Genomic DNA, 15816 nt, shown 5'->3' with positions numbered 1-15816 from the left:
GGGCCCGGGGACCGCGGGGGGTTGTGGGGCGCCCCGTCGCATCGGGGCGGAGCCGGGGCGGGGCCCGCCATACTTCTGGGGGCGGGGCGAGGAGCGGAAGTCCTACGGTGGCACCTCCGGGATTCGCTCGCTGCGTCTCATCGTTGGGGCCGCGACAAGATGGCGGACCTGTCTCTGGACGAGCTCATACGGAAACGCGGTGTGACGGTGAAGGGAAGGTGAGCGACTGGGAGGGCGACGCAGCGCCTCGGGCCCAGCGGCCCCCGGCCGTCCTTCGTGTCTCCCTTCGGGTGGCTCCGCTCCGGGGGCTGGGGGCCGCAGCTACCTCAGCGCGGCCCGGCCCTGCTCCCGCCCTCGCGTTCCCATTGGCTGGGCCGCGGGCCTGCGAAGCCGCGCCGCGATGCGATTGGCGGAGGCGGCCGTCACTCAGGGCCGGGGCGGGGGTCGGCCCCCCATGTCGGCCCTTGTGCCTGGCGCTGCCCCGGTGGGGCAGGAACACGCATCGGTACATCCCGTCTCGTTCTTTTAGGGATTCCTGGCACCGTCCCTTGTCTCGCTGAGTTCTCTGACTTGCGCTGTCCCCGCTGCCTCGTACTTGTCCGCGCCGATTAACCCAGCGCTGCTCCCCATAGCGGGGTCGGCGCCCCTGAGCCCCGCTCGGTATCCGGGCTGTAGGTGTTAATCCGGGCAGTGCCCTGCGGTGCCCGGTACCCCGCGCTCCCCCGAGCGGCTCGGTGCATTGTGGGAGAACCGGGGGAGGGCTCGTGGTGCTCGGGGAGCCGTAACCGACCGGGGCTGCCGGGCACCCGCGCGGGCGAGGCTGCCGAGCTTCGGCCGCATCGCTGCCCGGCCTCGGAAGCTGTTGTCCCTCTAGCGTAGTTAGTGGTGCTCCGACAGATTGTTTGAAGTGCTTGAGACGACGTGGAGCATGTTGCAGATCAGAGCTACAAGGTCAGGTTATTTCTTTGCATGGCAGATGTCTCCAGTGTAGGCTGGGCTATTTACTGCCACAGTTGGCAGTTCTTACCTGGATGCTGCTTCTGAAGCTTTTCATCTTCCCTTTTGTCATGGTCTCTTAATGCTTCTGAAGACCTTGTCCCCTATCTCTGTTAGCTCAATATGGTCTTGCTTTGTTGGGTTTTTTTTTGGTTGCTGGGTTTTTGTTTTTTTTTTTTTTTTTTTTATTTATTGGTCTTAGTTTTTAACTCTGAATGTATAGACAGTTACGTGTCTAGAGTAATATTCTGAAAGTTAACTGCTAACATATACTACCAAAACATTCAAACATATTTAAATCCTAGTCTAGACAAGGCCTTGGCTTTGCGCTTTCATTCATGTTATCCTGCATATTTGGAACAGTCTTAGGCTGCTTACTATGCTCCAAGTACCTCGTTTATCCTTTTTCAAATCCCTCCTTAACTCTCATTTGTTCCAAAAATCTTTCCTGCTTTTTTTTGCTGAACAGTAATCTCTCTGCTGTACTGTAAGAATTGTTGTGCCCCGCACTCCTCTTGTATGTCATGTTTAGCTCACTTTATAAATTTCTGAGGTAGCAAACTTGGCTTTGTGAAGGCTGGATAAACTGAATAAACTTAAATCATTGCATTCATGCTTTTCAGTAGTCTAAATGAAATAAAAGAAAAATATTTGCCTATAAAATGTACTAATCCGTAAAATAGTCAAGCCAGAGCTTGGAATCTTGGAAAGTGAATTAGATATTTGAGATCCGCTTTTATTTCAGGTGCTGTGGCACAAACACCTAAGCAGTTAATGCTCTTGTAGGGTAAGCAATTATCTGGGGAAGACAGTTGCTTATTAGGGTAAACACAACTCTTCAGAAATAGTGTAATACTCAGTACAGTTTCTTAACCTATTTCATTGGGTTTTGTCATCAACAGTCTTAACTAATTCTGGTTTAAATGTTGATACATACATCTCTTGTTTTACTTTGACCTGTCTCATGAACTACTCATCCAGCAGCACTCTAGCTGAATGCTTTCAACATGGCTAAATAAATACTTTTAAAATTGCAAGGAAAGGCTTGCTCTGTGTCTGTTGCTTTATGGGTACTGTTACTCTTCTGTATTATTCGGGGTATATTTTTGTAGATGGTCTTAATAATGCTCCTCTTTCTTCTAGCTGGTTTGCTTTGGCTGTAAGAGAGCTGTAGGACTCTTAGATAGGTAATAAAATGGGATTCCAGTCCCAGCTTTCCAGACATCTGGACACAAGAATAAAAGAGACAGAAGCAGAGGTTTCATCACTTGTTTAGTTGGTTGGTTGGTTAATTGGGTTTTTTTTTAAAGATTTCTCCACTGAAAATACATGACTGTAAATAATGTGAAGGTTGTGGAGTTAGATCAGGAAATACTGATATAAAGATGTATTAAAAATTGAAATAGCATCATCATTTGATTTTAGGATACTAACCTTTTGAGAATTACAACAAATTCCAGGTATCTACTTTTAGGCTTTATAGTACTGGACAACACATTTCTGAAAGCAGATAAACACTGTAGCCCTCTATTTTAACTTTTAATAAGTCAACAGCAAGAATATTTTTTCAGTACTTTAAAATTTCTCTTACTACTTTGTCTTTTTTTTAAAATACAAAGAAACCCAATAGGAAAAAACTTTAAAAATACTCATCAGAGGAACTCTGTTAAAAAATTAGATAAACTGGTTTTGTTCTTAGGGCAGATTTTGAAAAAAGTGTATCAGACCTGTAATAAGAAGGTAGTTCTAGTTTTCACCCCATATTGAGCTACTTTTAGGAATACTTGTCTACAAGTACAAGTGCTGTAGTTCTTGTGGGCTGTTGTCTTTCTATGCTCAGTATTGCAATAATGATGTGCTTAAAAAGTAAAGGTCGCCGAGTGCAGTAGTTCTTTTAGCAGATTAAAGAAGAGGCAGTCATGTTAGAAAGTAATTTGACTTATGACTGTTCTTGCTGGAAGCTAATCAACCTTGAAACTGGTGGCTTTGAACTGAGATTGTTACTGGTGCTTGTACATCCTAAAATTCAAGTTGCTGTGCACCCACAAATCTGAACTTGCTGCCCAGAATTCTTGAAATCGTGTAATTCCATGTTTCCTTTGTATCAGGATGTGTTATTGTATTACAAAAGATGCTTTAGGAGACCTGTTCAGTCCTAAAGCTAGAAGGTCTGTTCCTGTTCCTCTTTGTCTTCACAGGTTTCCCCAAAGAACCCGAGTTGTTGAATTTTGTTTAAATATAGTATGTACTTAGCACAGCTGAAGTCAGACCCTTTACTTTGTAAATGTGGGCTTAAGGATGGATTTTGGAAACCAGTTCCTTAGCTGTTTATGTAGGAACTAAAATCCAGCATAAAACATCTTAGGAGCTCTACTGTTGTATTTAAGACATCCAACCAGAGTTGATTTCTGTGCAGTAATAGTGAACTTTTGTTTGCAGCAACACAAATACTTTTATTGACACTGAATCACATCTTATAATGCCTGAAACCTTTTTCTTTTTCATTTTCTTTGTTTTTCTCCAGAATTAACACAAGGCCAGTGTTTGGGGGTGTAAGATCTCGCATTGGGATCCAGCAAAATCTTCTAAATAGATCATCACCAGCTGTGAGCTTCCAGCGGACATTTGATGCCCGACAGAAGATAGGACTCACTGATGCCCGACTCAAGCTGGGGGTTAAAGATGCCCGTGAAAAACTGGTTCAAAAGGACGCTCGGTTCAAAATCAAAGGGAAGGTGCAGGATGCTCGAGAGATGTTGAATTCCCGTAAGCAGCAAAGTGTTGTTGCTGAAAAGGCGACCAAAGTGGTGGATGCCAGAGAGAAGATCAGCTTAAAAAGGAGCACTCCCGCTGCTATCAGCCCAGCTATGGGGACAGTAAATCCAGCCATGAAAATCACCAAAACTATCCAAGTAGGTGAAGCGAGTCACCTCTGAGCCCCTTTGTTACTCTACAGCAGTTCAGTAGACACGATAATACATGAATATGTTCATATCATTAACAGTAGAAGCGACAATGATACAGTTCTTTCCAGCCTGTGGGGTAGGATTCTGATCCTTTTGTGTGTCCTTGCAGCTGCTTGGGACTTTTTGTAGAATCATACCTTTCATTTAAATTTTCATTTTAATTTTAGGCCCAAAAAGACTAAGGCAGCGCTCCTGTCAGCATTAAAGGAGATGTCTTGAATGGTTAAGTAGTCTCCTTCCTACCTGAATGCAAACAAAATGATGCAGGGTTTTTTGTCATTCTTAATACTGCCCCTGTTTGAAAGTCTGATGCGGTGGATTGTCCTGTATAGGTAACTGGTTTATCCTAGTGGTGGGATAACAGTTTAGAATATGCAGCTGTATTTGTTTTTAAGAAAATTTAAAATTCAATGAACCCTTCTACAATTTTCCCCTTTTATACTTGTCTGGTTTTCAGGAATGCCCTGGTTTCCAGGGAGTTGCCTGATCTCGTGAAGTGTTCCTGCTGAGGCTCAAGATTTATTTCAATTGTATTGTAATCAGTTGATCACCCTGACCTGCTGATTTCCTGGGCCAGTATTCTGATTTCACTTTGCTATATTCACAGTAACTCGATTCTTAACCAGCTTCTCTGACAAACAACTGCTGTTGAACTGTGTGTCTGTTAGGTACAATGGGTAGAGTCAGAAGAGAAGTTTCCAGATTGTTGGGATTGTTGCTTGAGTGGTTTTGCTCCTTACCTCTACAAGCATGTAACTGAAGTTCCCAGCCTATCTTTTCCATTTTTCTCCTCCCAAAAATCAGCTGTGTGCTTACACATACCCAGAAATCTCTGTCGTCATCAGTTTGAAAGCCTAGATGAGTCTGCTTTCTGTTCAGCTGTGGGTTTTGCTCAAGGACATCAAGCATGTTTCTTCTGCAGATCAGCCTAGGAAGTTTCCCACTACTCTGCAGGTTTACTGCCAGGCTGATGTAAGAAAGAGAAAGGACTCTTGAGGCAGTAAGAAGGGCTAATCACAGAGCAGTCGAGCAGTCTGTTTAGCAGTCATTAATTAGGAGGGTGATTAGTACTCTTGCTGTCCTTCTAAGCCAAATCACCAGCATCAGCTGTGAGGAATTGAACATTTTCTACAAAGTTTCTAGGCATTAAAGTAGTTTCCAGAGACTTGGTGCAGTAGCTGTTTGTTCTGACCTGATGTTTTGGAGTTTTTTTGTGACTTGGTTTTACCAATAGTATTTTCAGTTTATTAGACAACATAGTGCAAGGAAACATATCTATTTATATATAGGGTATAGTGGTGATTCAGACTGTAGACAGAACCTTGCACATGAGCAATTATCTAAACATTTTTCAAAATATTTGTACTGAAATTCCAAATTGCCCATGACCCTCCTATCTTCCCAAATGCAGAAGTGGAGTCAGACTAGTGTGTCGTGATCCAAGGTACAGCACACAGCTCTGAATGTGCTGTCCTGAGGTCTTGTTTCTCATAAAGCAAGGAAAAATCTTTGAAACCAAAAAATTACCGTAGGTCTGCTGCTGTTCTGTAGGATGGGTATCCTTGTTTCTGAATTGATTAGCAAATTGAAACATGAGGTGCTATGGTGTAAGTTGCAGTCTAGAGAAAATGCAAAGGTGAAGATTTTACTTCCTGTGTTTTTTTGTAAGAAGAGATCCATTCTTTAATGAACAGCTCTAGCTTTTTCAAAAAACAAAAGGGCATTTTTAAGGGTGTTGTTGCATGATTTCAGTTATTGATTAGTACAGCTACATTCGCTACCTCCTTCTGTTGTGGTTTCCCTGTTTCATGATATAATGGGCTGCAGAAGGGGCAGCTCCACTACCCTGTGCATCATTTTATTCCACTACAGCTTATTCCAGCTCTAGTGCTAAGGGTTAGTATATACTACTTCTGTTTGATGGAGATGTTTAGTTTAGTTATGTTTAGTTACCTGTAGCATGAAAGAAGAGACACTTTCTGACTTAACCCCATTTTGCATTGGCAGAAGTGTAGATCTAGTCAGTCCTGACAGGACTGAAGTTAACATCCCTTCCCAATAATCCTAGACTAAACCCTAAGAATTTTGAATCCATTTCTTCGTGTGGTCTTAGATTTTAATTTAAGTGACGCTATCTCATATTGAACATATCACAGAAAATATAGGTGTTACCTAAGAGCGTATTGTGGTAATGTATTTCAAAGCAGGAAGGTGAGTTTCATTTAAGTGATCTCAGGGTATTCAACTAAAGGTTTGATCTTCTGAAAAGAGGACCTGATGGACTGTAGTGCATAATGCTTTGGTTCTTTATCTCTAACTGTAGCAGAAAGCTCCAGTTCCTGGACACTCTCATCCAGCAGGAATGAGGATCAATGTGGTGAACAACCATACACATAAACAGGTGTGTACCTGCTCTGTACTCTTCTACTTTTGGCAGGGAAGATGTGTCCATAAATGTTGGCAGGTACAAAGAAAACTCTTAAGTAGGGTTAGAAAAGTATCTGAAAGTTCTCCATCAGCTTAACTTTAATGTCTTGCATGGTTAAGATAGTTTCGTGGTAGCTGAGGTTTTCATTTAGTATAATTTATCTTGATTCCTTATGCATTATCTGAATGAGAAGTAGATATTCCCAGTTTTATCTGTGTGCGCTAATGGTATTTTTTTCCCTAGAGGCTGACCTCTAGCTCTGATGTTTTTCTATAAATTTCTTAGTGACACCACATCAGATCAAGTTGTTGGTTGTTTTGATTCACCATGCTGCCAGCCTCTTCAGAGAGTGGATGTGATTGTACATGGTCAAATGTGCTACAGTGAGGTGGGAGAGGGTATAACCTTCCTGTGAAATCCCAGCTGTGGGCCACTGCTGGAAACCTGATAGTGAATGATGTTAACTAGTATTCAGATGTACTTACAAAGTTCCCATAGCCCTTACCAAGCAGATTTTGAGAAAGACCCTAGAGTATCGTCTTTATGGGATCAGTTTTAAAGGCCTTTGTCACAGCCCCCAGCCATTCAGCCACCTTACTACCTTGGGTGCTTTCAGAGAGGAATTGCATGGTTTTATTACTTACGTTATTTTGTGTGTGTACACATAAAGTATTGCATGAAATGCCGGAAAACTGACATTCACAATATCATGTCAGCGGACTGTGATTATAGTAACTTCAGCTGCTTGTGTATGTTACTGTTATGCTGGCCTGCTACCCTCACCTGTCCCAGATGCTGTTGTTTAAGGAAGCGTCTTCATTATTCTGACGCCATCCCTGTAAACGTGGAATCCATTCATTTTGTCTCAAACTCAAGTCCACTGTCCTGATGCCTAGTGTTTTTCCCAGCTCTTTTATTTTCTGCACAATTCTCCTCTGTTCTCTATCCATTTTGGTGGGTTTTTTTCCTTCATAGCATTTCTGTGACTGGAACAACTTCCCTGTTTGTAAACCAGAATCTTGCTGACTATGACAACCCACTGATTTTGCAAGCTCTCATTGCTAATCCCTCCATTTTTCTTTACCTTTTTACTGAATTAATGGGAAGCTGTTTGCAGTTGTGATTCTTATGTTCTGGGCACTGCCATATGTGTCTAGACTTTTCCTTAACATTATTTAGAGTCAATGAAAAAAATACTTGTGTGGGAGTTCACCTCAGTATTCTAAGGCAGGGATATGAGTGTTAAGTTGAACTGGAAAATTAATTATTCGTTCAGTAAAGCTCTTAGTGCAGTCTTTTCTAGAGCCAGATGGATATGTTCTATGCTAAGAAAAGCAGGCTATTCAAAAGGAATGTTCACTTTAGGTGTAGTCAACAGGGATTTGTTTAATTAAAACAACAACCAAAAAACAACAACAACAAAAACCCACCACACACCCCCAAACTAATTTCAAAATTACATGCACGGGCTTCAACTGTAAAGGTAGGAGGGTGCTAAAATGTAAGACACTGAGGCTTTATTCCGTTAATGTAGCTTCAGCAGTCCTAGCGAGGTCAGGAGTAGAGGAATCTGTATGTGATTTCAGTATATCTAGGGCAACAGTTTTACTGTGGTGTTTTTGGAAAGGAAGTCTGATAGTTTTTATACTGTGTTTTGACATGGACTTGTATACCTGAAGCTAAAATCCATTGTAATTGTGTTCATTAGCTGAAGATGGTGAAGGCAGGAGAAAACTACCTATTTTTGAAATGTCTTAATGAAATCTATGTGTGTGTAAGCTATTACCTCTTCACTTCAGGGTCTGTATGACACAGAAGATGATGATGAAAGCGTCTCTCCCCTTCCTAGCAAACAGATGAAAATCACCACCACAAACAGTTTCCTGCACAACTCGGTAAGAGATTATTTCAACAGTCCCCACCATGCCGTGCTCACATTGCATGAACACACAGGCTGTGTCTTTACAGGGCTTATGTTCTTTTAAAGTCTGTAAGTTATGTTTTCTCCTCAAATATTTGCTCTTCACCCCACCCTTCCTTTTTGCCAATGCTTCTACTGTTATTTTTGGAACAGAGTTCTTTTAGGGTAACTGGTTTTATGGGCCCTTAGCAGCCAGAATGTGTGCTTTCTGCCCTGCTGGCAGGTTGTTGCATCTGGCTCTTGACTCTTCTTGTTGAGGAAGTGCACTTAACCTGTCTTGTTACTGTTTTAGTAAACCAGCAAGGGAAGCTTTCTGCTGCTTCTGGAGACTGGGCATCAAAGCAGGAAATCTCTTGCTGTGCAAAAATCTTAGTAGGCATCTTGCTGGGCAGGACTGTTGCTCTGGAGAAGATGGAATTTCAGTACAGACAAATGTAAGGTCCTGCTTTTGGCATGGGGTGATGCTCTGCAGCTTAAACTGAGAACTGACTGGCTAGAAAGCAGCTTTGTAGGAAAGAGCCTGGGGGTCCTGCTGTGTGATCTGCTAAGAATGAGTGAGTAGTGCATCCTTCCAGCAACAAAGGCCAACTGTAGATGTAGTGAAATCATAGCTGGGAAATCAAGGAAGATAATTATTCCTGTTGGATATTTTGAGAATGCATCTGGAATTCTGTGCCTGTCTTGGGGCTCTGTGGCACAAGAAAGACGTGACTGGAACCGGTACCACAAAGTGGTCAGAGGGTTGCAGCGTATTATGTGTGAGGAGAGGGTGAGAGAGCAGTGTCTCAAGGCTGAGAAGGCTGTAGTGAGATCTGTCCACTCTCACTGCCTGGTCATGGAAAAGGTAAAACCCAGCTCCTTCTCAGGAGTGACCATGGAGAAGACAAATCAATAAATTTACTGCAGCAAAAGAAATTCTAGCTGGTGAAATTCTCATGGTATTGATCAGCATCTGGCACAGGCACCCAAGGGGGGTTGTGCAGTCATCATTCTTGAATATTCAGTGCTTAGCTGGATAAGGCCTTTAGCCAAACTAATGTGTCTTTGAAGTTAGCCCTGTTTCAGACATGGGAGTTGGCCATAGGTTTGTACTAAGTTATTCTCTGGTTTTGGAAAAGCAGATTCATGTGGTTTTACTGTCACACAGGCACTGTAGTACAGTGATTACCCCAGGAATTTATTTCCTCATGTGGGTATTCAGAATAGAGCTTCTGGCTATTTGTGATTCTCAAATAATCTTATGAGGGTTTTTTGAGGGTTTTTTCAGGAGTAAATTTGTTCTTTCCAGTGTTCACAGCAGCTTCCAAGCACAAGTTTTAGTCTGGCTTTAAACTCAGGTATTTCCAACTACAAAGGTTAGGTTCTGTGTCTTTGCCCTAGCTTGGTGATTCTGAGGAATTACTGCTCTTTGTACTGGGGCTTCTCAGTCTTACTGTTAATGAGCAATCTTTGTGAGCACTTTGTAAAGTACTTGAAAATCTTCGGATGAAAGGAGCTTTTCAAATTCAGATCACATTGTTAAAGTTCATTTAAGAAAAGTATGAAACCAAAAAGTGCTTATGGGGTGTGCCAGTTTGGACAAATTTGGAGGAAAATATCCTCTGATAGAAGGCAGGTTACAACCAGCCCTCCCCCACCAGGTTCGGGAAAAAATAAATTTTCCTCAAAGGAAAGTGAAAGAGATAAAAACTATTTATTTAACAAACACACAGGAAAAGGATAATAATGCTAATTAATAAAACCTCTCGCTGTGGAGAGAAACCTGGGAAAATTTCAGAGTCCTTTTGTAGATGGTCTCTCTTCTCCTCCTCCTCAGAGCTGGGTCCTGGGCCCACCTCCAGGGCCTCGGTGGAGAACTCTCCCGAAGTGTTCTGATGTTGAAACAGTCCAGAAAAAGAAGAAGGGAAAAAAACCAAAGTCCCAGGAAAACAAAGTTCAACTCTCTGTCTCTCTCTGGAGAAAAAGAAGCCAAAAACCTGGCTGGAAAGCAAGCAGGATTCTTCCTCCCCCCCTTGCTGCTGCTGTTAGAAGCAGAGGCGGTGTATCTCTGTGTCCTTGAACAAACTGCTTTGAAGAGTTTGCTCGGGTTTTTTTCCTCTCCCCCCTCTCGGGCTCAGTTTAAAGGCACAGAAAGGCACAAAATTAATTTCTGAGCATGGAGCGGCAATAGGGGATACACATCATAAAGTCACCCCAAGACATGGGGGAAGTGCTGTTTCTGGATAAACATACCTTCTTATATTTATGCCCAGAAGCTTTTGCTGATTTTTTTTTTTTTTTCAGAGCCTTTTGAAAGTCTCCAGCACTGTAGTGGTTTTTGGCAGTGGGATGGACATGCAGTTCTTAGTGCATACTAGTAATACTCTGGTGGTGATGCTTGAAGAAGAGTGACAGCTTTTTGTAGGCCGCAGCTCTGAGATACTTTCTTTTTTCTTCCTGTAGACTGGTCTGAGCAGCAATAAATTCTCTTTGTCCAAGACTGTTCCCCTGACTAAAGTGGTCAAGAACGATACGTACACAGCTCCACCTGCACCTCCCACTGCTATGCGGACAAAGGCCTTGACAAACGTGTCCCGGACCTTAGTGACAAAGGAAGAGCCTCCAAAAGAGCCAGCACCTGTTGAGGTGAGCTCAGGGAAGGGGAAAATGCTCTTTATAGAAGTCTCTGAAACATCTGAAACTTGCTGTTCATCAGACATGTAAGCAGCTCATTTCTGCCTGCCTTTCACCATTACTTCTGGGACATCATGAAGGTTATTCTGGTAACTGCAGTCCATGTCCCAAGAATTTGAAACCTGTCTAAACATCCTTTCTAAACATGGTCCTGGAGGAATCCATATTACAGGGAGGTGGCAGTTTTTGTTTGGACACTCCTTGGTAGCTTTCATGTCCCTAGGAGTAGTGTTTTAACACTATTTGATATGTTGTATGTCCACTCCAGCTAGCAAGGAGAAAAAAGAGTTCCTCCAAATACAACTTCTTGGCTGTACACATGAGACCTCCAGACAATTTGTAGACAGCCTGCCTGGAATTGCTTTGCCAAACTGCCTGATGGTGGGTGCAAGTAACCCAGCAGGTGTTCCTAGGTGTGTTGAGTTCAGCATGCTCTTGAGAGGCTGGAGCTGTATTTTGGGGTTTGCTGGCTGGTGTAGAGTACAGCAGAGACAGACTATTAAAACTGTGGGCATGACCAGAGTACTGTGTATGCAGATTAAGTTAGTGTTATTCTTGGGATAAGAGTGAAAAGTTACTTCAGAGAGAAACTAGCATGGAAAAGGAGCTTCTTTTTGCCATCAGATGAGCTGGGCTTTAGTAAACATTGATGCTTCTCATTACTAGCTGTAGCTCTCTCCTTCGTGTGTGTGTACAAACATACCCTTAGTGACTTTTTATTACTTTCTCTGCTGTGCTGTATTGTGGGCTGTATTTCTGACCTTTTTCATGTGATGCATTTGTTTGTGTTGGCAGCTGGCGTTCAGTCCTTTGGAAGGCACAAAGATGACCGTAAATAATCTGCATCCTCGAGTCACAGAGGAAGATATTGTTGTGAGTGTTGCTTACTGCCAAACTGTGCATGTATGACACTTCCTTTCCTTATCCTACCTCTTTTGATAAATCACTTGATCTATGGAGAATGCAGCAAGAAGGGTGTGATGTGGGTTTACTGTCCTTGCAAAACCTTTGAGGGTTCTTGATTGTTCGGGGTTTGTTTAGATTTTTTTTTAAGTTCTTAAGAAAATGGGACAAAATCTCAGAGAGTATTTTGAGATACCTGATATCACAGAAGAATAGTTCATGCCAAATGATGCTTCTGCCCAAACTTACGCCCCCATCCAAATTATCTAGGGGCTTCCATTCTCGCTGGGCTGAGAAATAATCTGATCTTCCTGTGTGAAAAACACTACTGGGTACTGGCCCTGAACTTCTGTGCTTGTGTAGTCTCTATTACTAGTGCCAGGAACTTATAGCAAACACAGTAAGACAAGTGTCCAGATCCTGTCAGGTATTTAATAAGCAGGATGGGTGGTGTGGTGAAGCAAGTAAAGCCTTCTCATGCAGAGCCTTTGATGTGACCATGGTCATGACTGACTCTCTGCCCTCAGGAGTTATTCTGTGTGTGTGGAGCTCTGAAGCGAGCCCGGCTGGTGCACCCTGGAGTGGCTGAGGTAGTATTTGTGAAGAAAGAAGATGCTATCACAGCATATAAGAAATACAACAACAGATGCTTAGATGGTAAGTTTGATGCCAGAGTAGCATGTACGATAAATAAATCAACAATGACTTTTCCACCTGAGTGGAAGGTTTAAAAGCATCTTAGGTGTTAATATGCTAGCAAGAGAGAAATACCAGAAAGTCAGTTCAAGAGCTAAGTAAGGTAGTAACTGCTGTGTAACTAGCTGAATATATGCACAGTTCATTTAAATGCAATAAAAAACCCCACCCACGTTTTCCTAGAAAAAGAAGGTTCAGAGCTGGAGGCAGGGTCCTGATGAGTCTCCTGGTCTAACTTCCAAATGAAATTTCTTTTGTTTCTAGTATGGCACCAAGAGCTGGATAGTCCTTAGGAAGGCTTTACCTGCTTACAGGGCTGCTTGCAAAGTACAAGTAAAACTAGCATTTGCAATAGTTTAAGGGTGTACTCAGAGACATTTTGAATTGGACTTGTAAAAGAGTATCAGATTCTCCATAAACTTTGAATAATGCAATTTTATTTTTTAACCATGTTAAACTGAAATTAATGTTGAACTGTTAATTTTTAGCTGGAAATAGGTGCTTTTTCTTTCTGTAGATTGAGGGATGCTTTATGGATGTTAGATGAGGAGCAGACAGCTAAGAATGGGAGATCCTCTTGTGTTCCTGCTAAGGGCTTCATACTTCTGTGTAACTTATTAATTAGTGTGATCCTTTATACTGTACTGAATGTTTCAGTGGCTCTTCTGTTGCTCTGATTTTGCAACAGAAGATTTATCAGCTGTTCTTCCTCATGTTTCCCCAGCATGTTGAACTCTTATTGCTTGCACTGTTGTGTGATGTTTCAAGGATCTCACCTTACCCCAATTCTGATAGAATGAATTTTGTATTTTGTTTTTATTTAGGTCAACCAATGAAATGCAATCTTCATATGAATGGGAATGTCATCACCTCAGACCAGCCTATATTGCTGTAAGTGTCCTTCAGTGGGGAAGGTTCTATTTTGAGAATTGTTGTCCCATGAATTTTCTTTCTCTCCCCTTCTGTGGCACAGTATGTTGAGTGGAGTGCAGTGTAGCTTGACTACATAGTGTTCTCAGCCCTGAGGCTCAAAAATAATCTGAGATGAGGATGTTTTCTTGTGAGAAAAGCATATTTAAAACCTTTATTTCTAATATTGGTGAGGGGGAAACACTCATAACAGTAAATGCAGACAGTGTTAGAATTTATTTATCATGAAGAGAGTAAAGAGAGGTTAAATGCTGCCTTTTTTTTTTTTTTTTTAATCCTCCAGCCGATTGAGTGATACCCCTTCAGTGAAGAAGGAAGGGGAACCACGCCGGCCAAGTGCAAGCGCCTCCTCAAATCCCCCAGCTGAAGTGGACCCTGAAACTATCTTGAAGGCACTCTTCAAATCCTCAGGGGTCTCTGCCTCTGTGCAGCCCACAGAATTCAAAATTAAACTCTGAGAGGGGAGAGCAAGCAGTGGACTGGAAAACTCATATAAGTTGGGGGATGAGGAAAGTGCAGGAGCGCAGATGTTATTTGCATTTGCCTATCCTGAAATTTTTTGTTTTCTATGATCGCTACCTTACTGTACAATAGTGTTTCCTCTTGTGTGTGTACTTTCTGTTTTCATAGTTGGAGTTTCCTTCCATGATTTTTTTTTCCCAAGAGAATAACCTCCCCCTTCTGCCAGTAATGTATTACCGAGCATATACCATGTAACTCCATCCTTTACTCCAAAGCCCCCAGTGGCCATTAAAAGTGCACATAGACTCTGAGGGAAGGAGTGGTGATCTCCTTCTCTTTTCTTCTGACTGACCTTTAAGTAAAAGGTGCATCCCCTTGATTGTCCGCAGGCAAGACCACTACATTGTTTCTGAAGTTGCTGCGCTGGGTACAAAGTCAGGTTGGGGTCTGTACAGAAAGGACTTGTCTGCCATTTGTTGGCATACCTCCTCCTTCTGGCTGTTGGACACTTTCCTGCTCAGCAGCTGTGACATTGAGAAGAAGCAGGAAAAGCCGAGCTGCCTGCTGTGCATGCCAACGGCGACATCAGGCAGAAAGGCCGTACGCACAAGTGCACCAGCCACTGTGCTATGGGCAGGGGTGTTTCAACTCTGGTAGTGCTGGAGGGTTGTTCTGGCATTTGTACAATGAATATATTTGCTCGGGAGGGTCAGGCTCAGTTGCTCTCTTTCTGGACAGAAAAATTAAGAACCAGTCACGTTCAGAGCTAGATGAAGCCCAGCTGTTGGACTTCCATTAGACTATATTGCCTCCTCCTGCTGATGCACAGACATTAATTTCTTACCTTCTAACTCACCCAGTCTCCTATAAAAAGGAAGAACCTGGGACCCTTTTCAGATCCTAATACACACAAAGTCTTGTGTCTCATTTCTTTGAGAGATGCTTTTTTGGGCTGCTGTGTTGGTATGCTGCTGGCATGCATGGATTTGGAGGATGATTGCTGTAGTGTATGGCTTCAGGGAGAGGTTTGGGAGCAGAGGGCAGTTAGCACTGTGTAAGGAGCAAGGGAGAGGAGTGTCAAGTCCCGTGCAGGGCAGCGAGGGTGGTGTGGGCCAGCGAGTGTGTGTGACAGGCCACTAGGTGGCACTTCCAGTACTTCCCATTGTTTGTACGGCATTGGCACCGTGGATGTTCAAAGTCCTAGTAGCTCCACTCATTTGTATTTGTTCAAATTGTATTCTGAGAGGAAAGCTAAGAGCAATTTCCAAAATCTGGTTGGGGTTTGAACTTGATCCTACTAGCTGGGAGACTAACCTAATCCGTTCTGTTCAGCTCTGCTGAGTAGCTCCTGGAAGTCCAGATTCCGTTTCTTGGACAACCCTACGTTTCTTTTGCTTTCTTGTTCTGTATGACTTCTTTCCTCTATCTAGCTCGTGCAGACCATTCCTCTATTTCACTGTATCCCTTTTAGCCATAGAAATAATAAGGACTTGGCAGGACTGGTTTTTCTGGAGTACTCTCTTTGGTTTGAAGGCCGGTGACACCATGATTTGGTAGGGTGCTTCAAGTGAACAGCAGATGTTGGTAGGGGAGGGGACCTAAGACAGCTATTGTTCTCCTTTTTTTAGATTGCCCACCAAATACCTGTGTTTTAATAAAAAAAAAAAAGAAAAGGGGGGGTAGGGGGAGGAAACATTAGGGATTGGAGAAGATAATGTATTACCTGTTTCTGAATAAACATTTGTTATACAGAGAGTGGATTCTAAGCCTTTTTAGACGCTGTGAAGCAACTAGAGATAAGTGGTGGTGTTCCAACATGGAGTCAGTTGTGCTTTCTAGGT

General features: G+C 42.8%; 1 protein-coding gene across 3 annotated transcripts; it reads left to right on the top strand.

Annotated features, from left to right (window-relative positions):
• Positions 1-77: 77 nt before the first annotated feature.
• Positions 78-15730, top strand: POLDIP3 (DNA polymerase delta interacting protein 3). Of its 3 annotated transcripts, none has more exons than XM_042051073.1 (9): positions 78-218; positions 3521-3908; positions 6289-6363; positions 8190-8285; positions 10754-10936; positions 11780-11857; positions 12415-12544; positions 13408-13474; positions 13797-14286. In XM_042051073.1, the coding sequence occupies exons 1-9, from the start codon at positions 160-162 to the stop codon at positions 13969-13971; spliced, it is 1251 nt and encodes a 416-aa protein (XP_041907007.1). In that variant the 5' UTR covers positions 78-159; the 3' UTR covers positions 13972-14286. The 3 variants fall into 3 exon arrangements, with proteins under 3 accessions (XP_041907007.1, XP_041907006.1, XP_041907008.1); XM_042051072.1 differs by having other exon boundaries at positions 79-218; positions 6286-6363; positions 13797-15730; XM_042051074.1 differs by lacking the exon at positions 78-218 and adding an exon at positions 756-951 and having other exon boundaries at positions 6286-6363.
• The last annotated feature ends 86 nt before the right edge of the window (positions 15731-15816 follow it).

The sequence above is a fragment of the Corvus kubaryi genome, unplaced genomic scaffold, assembly GCF_017639235.1.
Source record: "Corvus kubaryi isolate FWS band 111438036 unplaced genomic scaffold, C.kubaryi_AGA036_p1.0 74, whole genome shotgun sequence".
In the NCBI taxonomy this organism is placed as follows: Eukaryota; Metazoa; Chordata; class Aves; order Passeriformes; family Corvidae; genus Corvus; species Corvus kubaryi.
This window is presented reverse-complemented; position numbering and strand designations above follow the sequence as displayed.

Coding starts and splice junctions, on each gene's coding strand:
- POLDIP3 (XM_042051072.1), top strand. CDS start 160: ATGGCGGACCTGTCTCTGGACGAGCTCATACGGAAACGCGGTGTGACG. Junction 3,909..6,285: donor AAATCACCAAAACTATCCAA/GTAGGTGAAGCG, acceptor CTCTAACTGTAG/CAGAAAGCTCCAGTTCCTGG. Junction 13,475..13,796: donor TCAGACCAGCCTATATTGCT/GTAAGTGTCCTT, acceptor TTAATCCTCCAG/CCGATTGAGTGATACCCCTT.